The sequence below is a fragment of the Chiloscyllium plagiosum genome, chromosome 41 (assembly GCF_004010195.1).
Source record: "Chiloscyllium plagiosum isolate BGI_BamShark_2017 chromosome 41, ASM401019v2, whole genome shotgun sequence".
In the NCBI taxonomy this organism is placed as follows: domain Eukaryota; kingdom Metazoa; phylum Chordata; class Chondrichthyes; order Orectolobiformes; family Hemiscylliidae; genus Chiloscyllium; species Chiloscyllium plagiosum.
In genome coordinates this window covers 8,762,684-8,780,528 of record NC_057750.1, presented here as the reverse complement: position 1 = coordinate 8,780,528, position 17,845 = coordinate 8,762,684, and the positions used below count along the sequence as shown (strand labels likewise).

At 43.0% G+C, this 17,845-nt stretch overlaps 1 protein-coding gene across 5 annotated transcripts in view; it reads right to left on the bottom strand.

The window, feature by feature from the left end:
* Positions 1–4,855: 4,855 nt before the first annotated feature.
* Positions 4,856–17,845, bottom strand: part of LOC122542817 (neuronal PAS domain-containing protein 3-like) — a 433,604-nt gene continuing 420,614 nt past the window's right edge. For all 5 annotated transcript variants that reach the window (XM_043680887.1, XM_043680884.1, XM_043680886.1 and 2 more), the window contains 2 exons: positions 12,973–13,088; positions 4,856–11,221 (listed from right to left, as the gene is read on the bottom strand). In XM_043680887.1, coding sequence (XP_043536822.1) covers positions 9,876–11,221; positions 12,973–13,088 — 1,462 coding nt within the window. In that variant the 3' untranslated portion in view covers positions 4,856–9,875. The remainder of the gene's footprint in view (positions 11,222–12,972; positions 13,089–17,845) is intronic.

Genomic DNA, 17,845 nt, shown 5'->3' with positions numbered 1-17,845 from the left:
ACTACACTCCCCACAACTCTGGTTTTGTATGGGTGAGATATACATACCAGTATGAATCATACAGGGAGCTTTTCACATCAACATCTCAAATTTCTATTAGGTAAAGGCATTAACTAATACACAACCAAGCAGAGTATGCAGGAGTTAAGACAGAACATCTGGGATCTAATGGAACATCCTCAAGAATTCTGAAGAAGTCACTTCAAATCTGTTTCTCTCTCTACAGATGCTGCCAGACCTGCTGAGTTTCTCCATCATTGTTCGTCTTAAGAGGCTGAATGGCCTAAACCTCCTGACAATCTGGGTTCTGATTGGGATACAGCTCCACATCCTGCCTTCAACAAACCGAACTGCCCCGTAATCAGTCCATATTCAGATCGTGGGTAGCTCTGGACTAACTGAAGACAGTCAAAGCTGGGCACACAATCTCCCCACCACCTGAGTCAGTTTACATCATGAAATTGCCCGTGGGCAGGAGCAGAGAAAGGCTGTTCACCTTTTGTCTAGCCAAAGGGGAACAACTGCATCCCTCCCCCCACAATCCCAAATGAAAAGCTGCCGATTAGAGTCTTGTTTGAATCACACACCATTTGTTCCACTAAATAAGACACAGCTGTGTCCATATAACAAGCTGTTGTGGGGTGCACCAGAAATACTTCATTTCATGGTGCTTTCAATGGAAGGTCTGCTCAAAGGCTGCATTTCCATTTTCCTGCACCCCCACACCAACTCTGCCAATGGAACCTCACTAACTGCATTTGCTAGTTTGTCCTGTTTTGGTTTTATAAGCTGGAGGGTTGAAAAGGTAGCTTATCTCCACCACCTGACCCTTCAGGAGACCTAAAAGAGCTTGTGGCAGTATTTTGAATAAGAGCAGCTCTCCTGGTGCTTTTAGTCATTTTTAAAATTTGCTTATTGGTCATGGGCATCTCTGGCTGAGCCAGCATTTATTATCCATCCTTAATTGCCCAAAGGACAGCTAAGAGTCAACTACATTGCTGTGGGTCTGGAGTCAAATGTAGGGCAAATCAGGCAAAGATGGTAGATTTTCCTCCCTAAAGGGTGTTAGTGAACCAGATGGGTTTTCCCAATAATTGATAGTGGATCCATGGTCATCATTAGACTCTCTACACTATCAGGAAAACAGAATATCTGATGATCGCCTGATGGTATTTATGGGAAATACCTGTGCTCTGTCGGATCTGCCATGTTTTCTATATTCTAACAGTGACTACAATTCCAAAAGTCCGTCATCAGAAACAATTGGGATATTTTCAGTTCACAATAAGAAATGCTCATCCTTCCTTGTTTCCTTATTGTGTCAGATGTTTGAGATCTTGGGAAATAGAGACATTGAACCAAGCTAAATCTTTACTTTGAAACTCTCCCCTTTGCTCCTCCACAACCGTCTCCCTACCCACCAGTCTCCTTGGGATACAGTGTTAAATTGCCCGGCGTTACAAGAATGCAGCAAGTAAAAATCTGTCCTATCATGAAAAATACACTTATGATCACAACTTGAAACAAAATCACCCACTGAAAATGCAACATCTTGAAAGCCTTCATGAGCTCCTCTATAGTGGATCTATGGTTAAATGTAGCTGGTTCCAAGTGACAGATCAAAGGTGAAAAATGAAAGTTGGGATAAACAAGTATCATGAAATGGCAAGAATAATTGTGGTCTTTAAAACAGAATTAAACTGAAGATTGCAAGTTTGTAAAACTACAGAGAAAAGGCAGGTGAGCAGAATTAGAGGAAGTGCGCTCGCAGAGAGCTGGCCAAGTCACGATGAGCCAAATGGCCTCCTTCTGTGCTTTGACTGCTCTATGTTTGAAAATGAGTTCAGTCTCTGTAGCTTTCATGAATAGAGATACACCTGCTCCAGTGAAATAACAATCCCTAGCTATTCCACTCACTCCTCCTTCCCTGTAAACAGTACAAAACCTGCTACTTGCCAGGTTCTTCCAGTTCTAAAAAAGTCAAACTCGAAATGTCATCTGTTTCTCTCTCCACAGATGCTACCAGATCTGCTGAGTCTGTCCAGGACTTCCAGTTTATAGTTCATAAGGCCTAAGGAATCAGTCCTGATTGGATGCATTCCTGGAGGTTACATCACCTGAATTCCTCCATCCCATGCCACTGACCTCTCGCCGTGTCCATCCTTGCAGGGGAAGCTACCCCGTACCCATAAGGTGAACAGACTACATTCTCCAACTGAATTATTCTTATCTAAGTCCAACATTATTTCTCAACATACAAAAGTTAAAAATAAAGTATTTTACTAAAAAAGTCTCTTTCCCTACCCCGTTCAGGAATTTTTCCTTGGCTTGTGCTCACAGTGGCATCCAAAGATTGTCCAAAAAATCCTGGAGGAGGCTAGTGAGATAGAGGGTGGGGTGAATCTCAGCTCCACAGTTGGGCAGATGATGGGATCTTGTGGTGATGATGGCTTCAGGGGAGGGTCAGGGGTGTTGCAAAGCATAGGCGATCTCAGCTAGCCTGGAAGCAATCCTAGTGACCTCATGTAGGACCTTATCTGCAAAGAGAGAGCACTCCACTACTGATGTGCCAATTTTCCCTGACCTGAGCAACCCCCCACCTCTTTGACAGAATGCATGTAGAGATGAAGGTAGGAGAATGATTTACAAAACAGTTGCAGCTGAAACAACAACTTGCGTTTATATAGAACATAGTGAAAGAAAGCAGTGGTGTTCTACAAGATTATTGATTAGTTTGACATTGAGTCATATGATGAGGTGACTGAGCAAAAGAGGTAGGTTTTAAGTGACATCTTCAAGAAAGTATTGGCAGGCAGGGACTCTGGGAACTAATTCCATAGGTTAGATCCTTAGCAACTGAATGTTTTATCATAAATGAAATGTGCATGTTGCTGGCTGGGCTAATATATTGCCCATCCTGCAATTAAGAATTCATCACATGAGGAGTCACATGTTGGCCGGACCACCTGAAGGACAATAGATTTCCTTCCCAAAGGAGAATAGTCAACCAGATTAGTTTTTCAGATGATTGGCAACAGTTACATGGTTTCCATTAGGCTGGCTTTTATTAATTCCAGATTTAATTTAATTCAAATGTCACCATCTATTATGGGGGGATTTGAACCCATGTTCCCAGACCACGAGCCTAGGGTTTTGGAGCAATGATCTGCCCAATGTGATGCAAAACAGGTTGACAGGATTGATAGAGTACCGCCTCAGTCTAAGAGAGAGATATCCATCAGGATTCTGCTAACTAGGATACATGGGAGAGGAATCCCTTTATTATGAATTTACAAACAATAACTAGATTATCCTTTAACTCTTAAAACTACCAAGTGATGAATAGTAATGCATATCCATTGTAATCATGAACTTCACTTTAAAAGAATGGAGTGGAATTAACTTTTGGAGCAAAATTTGAATCACATTGAGGTCCCTGCCTCCATATTAATGGTTATTTGCAGGATGTGACAAGACTGCATTCATTTACCATTCCTCGTTAGCCCTTGATTCGACCTAGTTGCGTGGCTCTGGAGTCACACAGAGGTCAGACTGGGTAAGGAAAAGCAGATTTCCTTGCTTAAATATGGGACAGACTGATTTTTGGTCTCTCAGAGAATCCAAGGATAATTGGGAGCAATATGGAAACTGGAGTTGAAGCCATGATTGGATTGAATGGCAGAACAGATTTGAAGGACAGAATGGTCTACTCCTGCTCCTAGTTTTTATGCCCATTGATAATTCCAGGTCATAAAACTTAATTTAAAAACTGTGAAATTTTAAAGTGTTCAGACTGGAAAACTAATTCAGTAACATTGTCACTATTCTATCACACCCACAAATAACACAGGTCAATTTCAAAATCAGGCACAAGTATTTCAGCTAAACATATTTGAATACAGAGAAGAATCAATTAAGATAGGTTTAATCTTGATTGAAATTCATAAACTGATTTGAGACAGTATGTTTGCCTTGGGTGAGGGGTATGGTTTGAGCTTTGGCAATGGAGATCAGATTTAAATGTCTTGATGGATCCATAAGTCAAAGACCAGGCCAGGCCACAGTCCACCAGTTGATAATTACAAAGCTACCGTGTCTCAGTGAGCAGTGCTCTTGAGCTCAACTCCCATTCCTCCACTTAACCTGGGGTGATACTTGAGTGCAGTACTGAGGGACTGCTGCATTCCTCGAGATATCATCTTTCAGATGACACACTAAACCACTCAGGCTAATGATAAAAGATTCTGCAGCTTGAAGAAAAGTGGTCTGATGTAATTAATTATTCTTTGCCAATAGAAGGCACCTGCTTATTAGCTGATTGCTGCTTCTGGAATCTTGCTGTACACAAGTAACCTGCTGTATTTCTGATTGCTGTGCCTTACAGAGTGAGAAATGCTTTGGAACATCCTGGGTCGTGAATGGTGCTATATAAATGCAAGTTGGTCTGTACAACAGGTGCCTTAAATCTGGAGAAGCAACCAGGAACTCTCTCTGGTTATAATTAAACCGTAAACTGCATGTACATGGAGGTCCACTGGAATCAATACTTGCAACAGATCCCAACAGTTGAAAATAAAACCAAAATTGAAACAAGACACTCAACAAAAATGCTATCAGCAAAAAACACAGAGCAAAAAAGAAAATTAATATAAAAGATCATTTAAGTAAAAATTATATTCAGTTGAGGCTCATTAGAGATGTTAACGGTGGTCACCCCCATGTGAGGATTTTCAAGGTTACGAGCCACAGGCAATGGCAGGATCAACGGATTTCCAGCAGTGATGGCAAAAACATTTAAATTATTCATATATATTAATAATGTATTATATATTAATATATATTTGAATAGAAACAATGTACAAGAGTATGAGAAAAAATAGGAGATTCACACTAAATCATAATACTGATTGGATAACTGGGTGGAGACATGATAGGCTGAATGGCCTCTTCTATAGCATGACATGTCTGTGGACACCTTGAGGGATGAGAGCTACCTATAAGTGAAGGATTCTTTTGGAAAAAGGTCTTATTTTACCTCTTAGCATATAAGGGAGTCAAAGGGAAACCACCTTGTATTCTTTTTTGCCAAGAAACTGGGTTCCTTGAGTTCGAAACTGGAAGCAGCTAGTGTGGAAAGCACGAGATTGCAGGGTGCAGAGGAATGATCAGAGGATCAGTCCACCACAGCAAGAAATATACAGAATCACCTAAGTAAACAAAACTGACACTGAATAGCTTTACAATGGCAGTTTTCTAGCTACTAAAAACAAACTGACCTCTGGTGGCTGGACACTTCATGGACCCTATGGCAGTCTAAGGGCTAAATCCATGTTATAGCAAGAAATAAATTCTGCAGTTAACCACCATCTGCTGGTGCAAAGTAGATACTGAACATTTTAAAATACAGTTGTAAAAGCTGCCCGATTAAGGGGATGACTTTAATCTCTAAATGTGAATCACACTTTCTTAGATTAAGTACATAAGCGTTTAAATATCTCTTGAGAAGACCAATCCGTACTGCCAAAGCTTTTCATCTTGCACTCTTTAGGACAAATGCAAGAATGTCAAATTTCAAGTAAACACAATGATGAAGAAAAAATAAGAATTTGTTCTCTGAAAATAATAGGAACATGTTCCTTTCTTGTGCCTTTTTTTTGGAATTACCAGGAAATGTGGGGAAATTTATCATTCATCATTGCTTTCTCCATGTCAATCCTTGGTCAGAGTCAACTTGCTAATCAATCAACACTCTTCTGTAATGTAAACTGTTGTGATTGTCTAAAGTTTGGCATTCTTGCATTTATCCTGTTGAGTGGTGTGGTAACATGTCTCACTTCTCAGCAATAATCATAATTGGTTGCTAATTTCCACCAAAACTGAAACTGGGTGCAAAAATTCTTAATTCCTGAACTGTTAAAGTATCTAATTTTACTCCCCTTGGATGAGAAGGACTTTCCATTGTTTTGTGTAAAACTGTTCATGGCTTTCAAAGGGAAATTGGGCAAACCACATGAAGAGGGGTCCAAAATTGCAGGGCTACAGGAAAAATACAGGGTAGTGGGACCAGCTGAGCAGTTCTTACAGAGTCGGCATGGGTCAAATGGCCTTATCATTCTTAGATGAGCTTATTGCCCTTGGAGCACAAGACATTGAGGGGAGATTTGACATTGCTGCAAAAAGTTCTGACAGGTTTAGACTGGGTAATGTTCCTCATTCTCTGATGATACCAGGATAAATGAGACACAAATTTAAAATCTTGGCCAAGCAATGCAGAGGGGATTTGAGGAAGAACTGTTTGATACAGAGGGTGGACATTACCTGCAACTTGCTGCCTACTGTGATGGTGATGGAAGCAGATCTGATAAATGATTTGAAATTGGGATCTGCACTTGAGCTTGCAGAGCTGTGGGGATACAATGGGAAAGTAGGAACAGCAGGAGGCTCTATAGCAACACAGCTTGGACATTATGGGCTGAATGGTCTCTGTACTGATCATGTAATCCTGTGTCTTTGCTCATGGGTGAAGTTGCAGCCCTCTGCAAGTAGTTTAGTGCTAATGTTTGGCATTTGGGCTGACCTATTATAATGGTCAGGCAGGCAGGTGTTAGGTATACGTTGTGCAATTTCTTTGGGGGGGGGAATGAAACAATCACAACCCCCTCATTCTTTCAAGCTTAATTAACTAATTAATATTTCTCAACCCTACTCTGCCCTGCCCTACCTCTGCCAAAATTAATCCATACCTGAGTGTTCATCTTTGCTGTTACAAGATGCCTCAGACCAATGAACGACAACTTGTGAAATAATGTTAAGAAAGACTAATTCCTACTGAACGCAATAAACAGTCAAACAACACACATCTTTCCACCATAAACTGTGGCTTCATAAGATGTGGTTGCATTGCAGCAATTCTGAGTATCAGCAGTGCCTCAGCATTTCGGTCCCTTACCTTACCTTAGAATCCAAAGGTTGTAAGTTCAAATCCCATTCCAAGGAATCAAGCACATAATCTAACCCAGTTCCAGTAGTGAGGGAATGCTGCAATGTCGGAGGTGCCATCTTTCATGTGACATCTTAAAACAGGGCCTTTCTCAGGTAAACGATCATGTGATCCAATCTCACATTGAAGGAAAGAGAGCCATAGACCAATATTTATCCTTCAACCAACATCATTAAAACTAACCTGTGGAAGCTTGCTATGCGCAAGCTTCTTACATTACAATAGTGACTGTACTTCAGAAGTACTTCATTGATTGTAAAGTGCTTTTGGGTATCCTCGGATTGTGAAAGGTGCTAAGTAAATGTATGTCCTTTTAATGTGTCTGTTTTCTTTGGAAAGGCAATAAGCAATTTCTGTTTTGTCTCACAAAACATAAACCTCAAGAACAGTCTTACCATTCCGAGGACTTCAGCTTGTACCAAAATCAAGGGTGCACCCTTCCCCATCCTTTCTCGCTGCAAATGGCTTTGGGGATGGGGAAATTGTACTGATCAATATTATACTGGCTCAGATTTACCACATTCAATCTCAAACTTGCATTGACTTGGCCAATCTTTGATCGGGCATTAAGTATGGGCACTGCAATTGGCAATTGCAACCACCATTCAAACAACACACAATGATCATGCCACCTGGTCTTATTTCCAAAGGAAGCTAACAGGGGTATGGAGCAAATCTCACTTAAATGTTTCAAGGGAAAAATTTGGGTAAAAGTTAAGGGTTGGAGAGATCACACACTGTGATTCTGCACAAAACGAAAAGATCACATTGCAGGCACTATTCCTGCTTTTCTCACTGTTGACAATCTGGGGTCTTCTGTGGCTTGTTAAATTTGGAGGTTTTCGATAGAAAATCAATAGAATCACAACTTTTACACCCAGTGGGAATTTCTTCTGATTATGAGTTGGATACAGAGTTCATCTACATTGTCCCCATAAAACACTCCCAGGATAGGTATTGCGCAGGGTTAGAGACACAGTAAAGTTTCCATTAAAATACCTCAACCATATACCTTGACCCCAATTCTGGAAGAGCTACTACACTCATCACAACTTGTCATTACCTGATGAAAGACCGGTTTCCAATTCACATACTGTCCTTCATCACAGCTGAGTAAGGGAGAGGGAGATGAGTATATGAGCAAGAGGTCAGGGTGAAGTTAGCGAACCAGAAGGTTTCAATTTTTGAAAAAGAATGTTCAATGTTGTTTGACTGTTGCTGTTGCCCTCTCAGTCTCGCTCCTTTCCCCTTCCACGGCCAACTCTCTCTTAATCCCTCTCTCATGTGTTTCTTTCCAGCATGGAATGAGCAACTGATTGGTAAGAACAACTTTATCACGAGTCCAAACTTGTTCCAAATGCCCTCTTGGTCTTTTTGCCCAAGATTCTGACAAACCAACCTCAGGGTTAATCCCCAATGTCAATTTCACGTCATTACGGTGATCCTTAATCCCCTCCTTCACTTTTAAATCTTTACTAAAACTAGAAACTCACAAATGTGCTTGACGCCCAAGTGCCAGCGCTTAATGTGTGACTCCATCCTGTCTGCCCTACACACCTGCTCCTCCCCCAACCAAGGGTCCTAAGTAACAACCCCAGACTGGCAATTGAGTGTATGGCGAAACCTGGATTGCTCACCTTCCCTCTGCGTGAGTCAATAACAGATGACATGGATCGATCGTGGCATTGCCACTTGAAGGGTATGCCAATCTTCACCAGTACTGTTACCTCAAAATGATTAAAGGGAGGGAAAAACACCAGTTAAATCCCCTGCATCACCTTCTGTCTGCTGGGAGAAAAGGATGTCTTCTGAAATTTGTGGCACTGATGGGGAGAGATGTAGACATGAGATAAGCCATCAATGTCCGGGTCATGATGCACACCCACAATGGTTTAACATGAAAAGCCTCCACTATAAGTGTTTAAGTGACTCCTTTTCTCCCCACATCCAAACCTTTACACCTAACTCCTCAGTTGCCTAACCCTCACCTACCCCAGCCCATTTCCCTCCCAAGGATTGATACCGACTGGTGAGGGATAGGCTGGAATCATGAACCGGTGTTAAAGACAGTGCACATTTCCCAAAAAAGGTACCGGTCTGTCCCAAAAACGTCTCAAATACCAATTACAACAAGACACCATAATAGCCATTTTCACACCACTGGGTCAAGCCTTATTTGCAATCCTCCCATCCGTCCCAGGGAGAGACATTTCATTTCAATTTCCCTTTTTACAATCTTTACCGACTGACTGTACAGTATACACACAGCAGGGCCAAATGGACAATGACTAGACGAGGCTCAGGCCACAGGCCCAAGGTGGATGACGAGCGGGCAAGGTCTGAGGACACAGGCCCAAAACGTTTGCTACAAGTTTTGCTTGGTCACTCTCTTGCTCTCCCTGTGACTGTCAGCTTTGTGCTCAAGTGGCGCAGAGAGGAGGGGGATGGCAAAGTCAGAGCTTTACGGCCCAGACTGAGACACACCTGCCCCATCCCACCCTCCATCCAACAGGATTTCCCCCCCCACCAACTTCCTTGGGGTCATGGGGTCATGGAAGTGATGGCACCCATTGGCGCTCTGTCTGGTCAGCGGCGATGCCTTGGACTTCTGTCCATCTTCGATTGGACTCTCCTTCCAAGAGCCAAAAGAAAAATAAGTGCTTTTGCTCAATGGGATTTGAAGAGATTGGTTAAAAAGAAAGTTAAAATAATTGGGAAAAAAAAGAACCAAGATCAATTGTCTCCAGAGCAAAACAAATAAAAAATGGAGGGCCGGTGGGGGTCAACTTTGAGCCTAGTTTTTTTCAAGGATGTAGGAGATTGTCCCTTTCTCACACTCAAGAGAAGCCGCCCAAGGGTGCAGAGTCAAAAGAGGTCAATCTTCCTTGCGTTCCAGAGTCTGGGGGGCATGGATACTGCCCGTGTTCATGGGGAAGGGAAGCGTGGAGAGCAGGGCCTCAGCCGTCGTGAAGACACTTCCCGCTGGCACCTGGGTCAAGCCAGCTGCGCCGACGGGGCTGGCGAAGGGCCCCGCCATATTGAGCCGCTGGACGTGATGGTAGATCATCTCCACTTGGGCTTTCGAGTCAGCGGCACTGCCACCACCGCTGCCAAAGGCAGAGGCATTGAGGTCCACAAAGTTGATGGCAGCGGCAGCCGGCAGCAGGTTGCCCTGCATGGCCAAGGCGACGTCGGCTGGCGCATAGCGGATGGTGCTGGTGGTGTAGAGGCCCTGAGGCGGGGGGCCGCTGCTGCTACCACCGACGACGACGGAGGAGGAGGGGGAAGGGGAAGGGCTGGCTCCACTCACAGGATGAGGGGTCACCAACGGCAGCACCGCGTGCAGCCGCCGCTGGTGCACCATCTCAAGCTCACGTGCGTAGGCCGCTGCCTGGGCCTTGTCCTCCCGGGGGGAGCCTGACAGTGGAGGCGACAGGGCGTCCGATGACCCCCCTGTCCCTGTTCCTGCTGCCAGGACAGACCGGGCTGCAGGGGGCGGCGTGGCGGGGCTGCTAAATGGAGTCTTCTGCCCACCACTGGCATCAGCGCCCCCTGGGGGTGTCAGCACGGAATCCGGGATAGCCACGTGAAGAGCTGGCACCGGGTGAAAGTGCTCAGAGGTCGCCAAGCGGTAAGGCAGCTCGCTCCTCATGACTTCACGGTTGGGCGGAAAGTTCCAGATGGCGCTGTTGTTGTCGAAGTTGACGGGCTGAATGGCTTCAGTTTTGATCTTGAGGGGAGAGATGCGATCGGGTGCGGGTTTGGACGGGGCCCGACCTCCGCCACCTCCACTGCCAAAGTTGGAGGCACCAGGGCTCGGTGAGTCTGATGACTTGGCCCTCGCGGCCGAGCTCTCGCGAGGCCTCCTCTTCCTCTTTAGGTACTGGGGCTTGCTGGCCAGGCCGCTGCTCTCATCCTCCGAGCTATCAGTGTCCCCATCACCGCCACTGGGGAGGGAGCTCCGGGGCTCGCGCACCACCGGCCGCACCTCGCCATCCCCCTCGACCTTCATGCGCTTGACCTTGGACAGGACAAAGCTCCTCCGCCCGGTGCTCGGCCCCTCACTGTCCGAGTCATCTGGCAGGCTGGAGTCACTGTCGTCCTTGGCTGAAGTCAACTCTTCCTCTGATTGGCTCACTGATCGTTTCCAGCCTTCTGAGCGAGGTGCTGCCAACTTCTCATAATTGCTTCGCTTACCAGTGTCTTTTGGATTGTCCCTTTCTACAGTGAAACAGAAGAAATCAAGGAGAGAGATCAACATGTGAGCAGCATTACTGTGGTGCCAAGAAACTGACGTCCTTCAGGGAAGGAAATCTGCCAATGAGGACTAATATTCAATGGAGTGTGGAAGACTGGGGGGCAATCTCATGGAAACCTGTAAAATTCTAACAAGTCTAGGCAGGGGTAAAAACAGGAAGGATATTCCTGATGACCAGGGAGTAGAGAACCTCTAAAGGATACTGGGTAGACGATCTAAGGCACTTTTTGGTTTCATTTCAGATCTCCAGCATGTGGAATATTTTGTTTTCTTATTATTAATTCACCTTTTATTTTCATTCTCTCTGCTGAAGGTCCCTACTTAAGCTCTTGACTAGCAATGCAAAGATCACCAATTCTATAGTGCGATAGTGGATGCAACTGACCTATTTTCTATGTCCTTACCTGGGCTGGCCTATATGTGACTCCAGACCCATAACAATGTGGCTAACTTATCCAGTTTCTGAAATGGCCTGAACAAGTCACTCAGTTCAAGGGCAGTTAGGGATGGGCAACAAATACTGGGCTTGCCATTGACACCCATATCCCACGAAAGAATTTTAAAAAGCACACGGTCGATGTACTGCCGTTTTTAAAAATTTGCTGATGTGATATGGCATTGCTGGCTGGGTCGACATTTATTGCACACTCTTAGTCGCCCCTGAATCAAGTGTCTTGCTCAACCACTTTAGAGGGCAATTAAAAGTTAACCACATCGCTGTGGATCTGGAATCACATGTAGGCCAGACCAGGGAAGGACATCAGATTTCATTTCCTAAAGTGCATTGATGAAACCAAATTATTTTTATGACTATTGAGAATGATTACACAGTTGGCATTAGGCTAGATTTTTATCTCTAGATTTAAAGAAAAAATTATGTTCAAATTCCACCATTTTCCATTGTGCAATCCAAACCCATTTCCCCAGAACATGAGCTTGAGGCCTCTGGATTATCATTATTCCATCATCTACCCTTTTAGAGAGTAGTTAAGAGTCATGTGGTTGACTGTGGATCTGGAATCACATGTGGACCAGACAGGGTACAGATAGCAGATTCCTTCCCTAAAGGAAATGACTGAACCAGATGGATTTTTACAACAATTGTTGTCATGGTCACCATCACTGAGACTAGCTTTCAACATCAGATTTATTAACTGAATTTAAATTCCACTCTTAAATGCCTTCTGCAATAGCTGAGCAGGCCACCTAGTTCAAGAGCAATTAGGGATGGGCAATAAATACTGGTAACACCCATATGCCATGAAAGAAAAAGAAAATTGCTATTCCACTTTCCAAGATCAATTGATAATTTCTGACGTGCAGGGCCTGGAAGTAGATGCATTGATCTACTTGAGACTTGATCGGACTTCTGCACATAACTTTCACCAGCAATGCACTGTATAGTGAAACACTCATTACTTTACATTAAAGCCATATGATGTCCACTCTTCGTTTTTATATTCAGGTTGTACCTTCTGCCATGGTGGGATTTGAACCCGTTATGAGAACGTTAACCTGGAGTTCTGTATTTTTACATTCGCACTAAACCTTCACCTTCTCTCAGAAGTAGTTGAGAATCAATCACATTGTTGTGGGTCTGGAGTCACATACAGGCCAGATCTAGTTAAGGATAGCAGATTTCCTTTCCGAAAGGGAATTAATAAACCATTCACATTCTATAGATGATGGTCAGCACCAGGCAGTTTATTTTTACCTAAGTGTTCTCGGGAATCAGATTCCGAATCCGACAACTCCAGTTGCTTGGAAGATTTAATGGCTGACAATGGAAGCTGGGAGATGTCCATTGGAGTATTTCGGTGCTCTGGTTTGCTGCAAATGGATTTAGTAAAGAGAAAATAATGACATGAATCATACATGAAAGATACCACAAAAAGAAACATTTAAACTAGAAGGAAATAGAGGGAGATTTTGATTGAGGTTTTTCAGGGTTTTGGACAGAATTGTCGGGATGGGTAAACAAAAACTTTTTAAAACAAGCACAGAGTTCTAGAGAAAGTCAGCAGGTCTGGCATCAGACATGACTTTTCTTTTGAACAATCAGACTCGAAACGTTAGCTGTTTCTCTCTCCAAAGATGCTGCCAGATCTGCTGAGTTTCGCCTGGTCTTTGTGTTTATTTCAGATTTCGAGCATCCAAAGTATTTTGCTTTTATTTGAGAAATCTTTATTCAGCCGCTTGGGGAATTTAGAAGAAAGAAGTATTACATTAAAATCAGATCCAAGGCATTTTAAAGAGACATTTAGGAAAAATTCAGAATGACCTACATATGACAGGTGGGTGTGGGGGGATGATAATTGATTTTAAACAGCAATTAAATGTACACTAAAGAGAAATAAATTTAAAGGATTTGGGGCAATAGAGCGGGGAATGGAACTCATTGGATCATAGACATCATAAACAGAATGACTTTTTAAAAAACTCCATGACTTCTTCACATCAGATCGACAGGTTGTTTGACAGGGTGAGGGTATGAAAGGATATGAAGCCAGATGGATTGCAGCAGTTCCAGAAGGCAGCTCTCCACCACCACCTCATGAGCATTAGGGCTGGGTAATAAATGCTGGCCATTGCCAGTAACGTCTGCATTCACTGAATTAATTTTTCAAAAAGCCTAGGCAGGTGGATCAACTTAAGATACAAATCAGCCAACATCTAGCTCTTTGACTGTCAGGTTGGGCTGAATGGACTTCTCAAATTTCCATGTTCCAAATCCAATGGGAAAAAAGCTTCCTAGGCGAGGCCAAGATTGGGGTTGGGGTGGTGATATGGATTTGATAGCTGACCACAACACTTAGGGAAATAACTAGAGATGGTTGTGAGAAGAATATAACCTGAAGACTTGTGCTTCAAGTGATGGGAGTACTGACCAGGAGGCATCATCACCTATCATGAAATGTTTCAGGCATGGTCAATTTTCGACAACCAAAACTGAGTTGCTAAGTTGCAATAGGAAGAGGGAAAACATGCAGAGTCCGGAAAGGGTTGAGAGAAAATCGACAGAGAAAGCAAGATTTCAGGATGAACAGAGTCCTTTCCCTGCAATCCATGTCAAGAAGGTATGAACTAAATATAATGAGGGAATGTGGCTCCTTCTGTTAGGCTGCATGTTAATTAGTTGCTGTAATTAAAGCTTGCAATTAAAGTATAATCATAGCAACTAATGGTTTTATGTTAAATTAGTCACAGCTAATTATTTGTGGTGTGGGGATTACTAAATATTATCGCAGCAATGACATTCATTTTCTGACTTCTGTGGAACAGACGAAAGATGCAGAGCATGTTGTAATTTAAGACTATAAGATTTAGGAGCAGTAGTAGGCCATTCAGCCCATAAGTCTACTCCATCATTCAATGTGATCATGGCTGCTCTGATAATCCCTAATTCTACTTTCTTGCCTTTTCACTGTATTCTTGATTTCTTTGCTGATTAAAAATCTGATTATCTCAGCATTGAAAATACTTAATGACAAAGCCCTCTGTGAGAAAGAATTCCAGATTCACTACCCTCTGAAATTCTTCCTCATCTGTCTTAAATGGGTGGTCCCTTTCCCTAAGATTCCTCACAAGGGAAAAACAGCCTCTCCACACCTATCCTGTCAGGTTCCCTAAAAATATTCTATTCTTTATAGATTTATTTATTTAAGAAACAATATGATGGGAAAATAGTGTAATTAAGCTTCACAATGTGTAATGAGAGGGCTGAGAGTGGAGGCTGTTTCTCTTTTGTACTGTGCCATTTTAATCTATTAGTTTGAAATAAATTTTAAGTCCAAGTGAGCAATTTTGTTAAAGTGACTTTAAGTGAGTCTTAGAAACATTTGGACAGTTTTGCCAGGAAAAAAATCCACAGGTTGAAATACTGTTCTATACGTGTACAAAACTGTGCATTCCTAGTTGAAATAAAAGAAATACAATAAAGTATAGTCTATGTACAATATAGCATTTTAAAGAAATACATTTGCCTAATTTTTTTTAGTTGACTGAATATCATTCGTGACAGAAGTTGGTCAGGGCAGCAGCTTCTGTCACTAGTGGAAGCCCTTCAGTGAGAGTTGAGAACAATAGCCAGGAGAACCACACATCTGAAAATAAAAGCATGAACAAAGGGCAGGGGGAGGAGGCCAGTGAGAAGAAACAAGACCAGAAGGCCAGGGATGGGAGGCTGGTCAGCAGGGAGACAGGCCAAGACAGGGGACAGCAATGACAGAGGGAAGTAAAGCCCAGGTGAGAAGCCTTTGAAGTGGGGGAAGGGAAAGCAAGGATAAAGAGAAATGGAGGTAATTCTAGAAGGAAAAAGCCAGGGCCGTGGCTAGGATATAAATTAATACTGTGACTGTAAATATGACAGCAAACAAACTTTAAATAATAAAGCTGTATTAAAACACTGATTTTAAGCAGGTAATTTGAAACAATAAGTTACTGTATGTGCCATGGAGGGGGTACAATAGAGGTTCATCAGATTAATCACTGGAATAGTGGGATATTGAATGGTGGAGATACTGAGGCTGTATTCTCCTGAATTTCAAAGAATGAGGAGTGATTTCATTGAAGCATGCAGAATTCTTATAAAGCATGACAGGGTGAATGGGGATAGGATGCTCCCCCAGGTTGGAATTCTACTACCAGGGAACACAGTCTTAGATTAAATGGGAATCCATTTGGGACTGAGACAAGGAAGAATTTCTTTACTCAGAGATAGTGAATCTTTGGATTCCTCTATCCTAGAAGAGGCTCAGTCATTGAGTTTGTTCAATTTGATAGAATTCGATAGATTTCAAAATTTTAAAGATATTAAATGAGATTTTCAACTTTGGTATGGTATTAGTTAGATAGGAGGAATCGAGATGGGTAATTGGAGTCAGCGGCATTCTAACCAAATGGCGTGACATGGGCTGAATGATCCTCTTCTCCTGCTCCTCTGGCCCAGATGATGGGAGTGCTACCAAGTGAATCAAGCTTCCTTAACACCATAGAGATATGTACACTCTGCCTCTGGGATTCAGTGGCATTATGATAGCCACTCTAACCAGGACAAGAATTAACCAGCTCCCACCCAGTGAGCCCCTAAACAAGTGTTGTTGGATGCACAGAATCTGTATTAGACTTAAAAGGGAGCTTGAGGGCGAGGCAACTGGACTGCTAATCCAGAGACCCAGATAATGTTTTGGTGGCATCGGAGTGCACCTGGGAAAATTATCAGTGAAATTCACAACTGATCTTGGAGGAACTGTTGGGCGAAGTTCACAGCACAAAATCAGATAAGTTAATTGTTGTTTTAAGTGTGGCCTACAGAGAATCTGCAGTAGTGAGTAGAGTAGGTTCTTTCTTGATTATATGTTTTTGGAGATAGGTCTCTTGATTAAACTTAAAATATAAGCCATAACTATAATATAACGGGCAAAGTTTGTAGAGGAATAAGACAGTGTTATTTTCTGGGTCTGTAGATTGTGAAGGAGCAAAAGGCCTTTAATAGAGTGATATGTACTTCTTGTCAGATGTGGGAGTTTAAAGAGAGTTTAAGGGTTACTGCGAATTATATCTGCCATAAATGCTGCTAGCTGCGAATCTTATCAGATCGAATGGATTGGTTGGAGAGACAGTTAGAAGCAATGAGGAATTTGCAACAGCAATAGTATGGGATGGATGGCAGTTATAGGAAGGGGGGAAAGTCTCAGATACAGTCACATAGATGGGTTAACTCCAGGAAAGGTATGAGAGGTAGGCAGCTAGTACAGGAGTCTTATGTGGCTACACCCATTTCAAACAGGTATACTGTTTTGGAAAATGTTGGGGGTGATGGATTCTCAGGGGAATGTAGCACGAATAGCCAAGTTTCTGGTATGGAGACTGGCTCTAATGCAACGAGGGGTACATCAGGTTCCATCTAGTTCGAGGTACAGACAGGTTTCTATGGCCAGCAGTAAAAAAGCAGAATGGTGCATTGCTTCCCTGGTGCCAGGTTCAAGGATGTCTCAGAGAGGGTGCAGAATGTTCTCACGGGGGAGAGGGGCCAGCAAGAGGTCATTGTCCACACTGGAACCAACGACATAGGAAGGGAAAAGGTTGAGATTCTGAAGGGAGATTACAGAGAGTTAGGCAGAAATTTAAAAAGGAGGTCCTCGAGAGTAGTAATATCTGGATTACTCCCAGTGCTATGAGTTAGTGAGGGCAGGAATAGGAGAATAGAGCAGATGAATGCATGGCTGAGGAGCTGTGTATGGGGGAAGGATTCACATTTTTGGATCATTGGAATCTCTTTTGGGGTAGAAGTGACCTGTACAAGAAGGACGGATTGCACCTAAATTGGAAGGGGACTACTATACTGGCAAGGAGATTTGCTAGAGCTGCTCGGGAGGATTTAAACTAGTAAGATGGGGGGTGCAACCCAGGGAGATAGTGAGGAAAGAGATCAATCTGAGACTGGTACAGTTAAGAACAGAAGCGAGTCAAACAGTCAGTGCAGGCAGGGACAAGGTAGGACTAATAAATTAAACTGCATTTATTTCCAATGCAAGAGGCCTAACAGGGAAGGCAGATGAACTCAGGGCATGGTTAGGAACATGGGA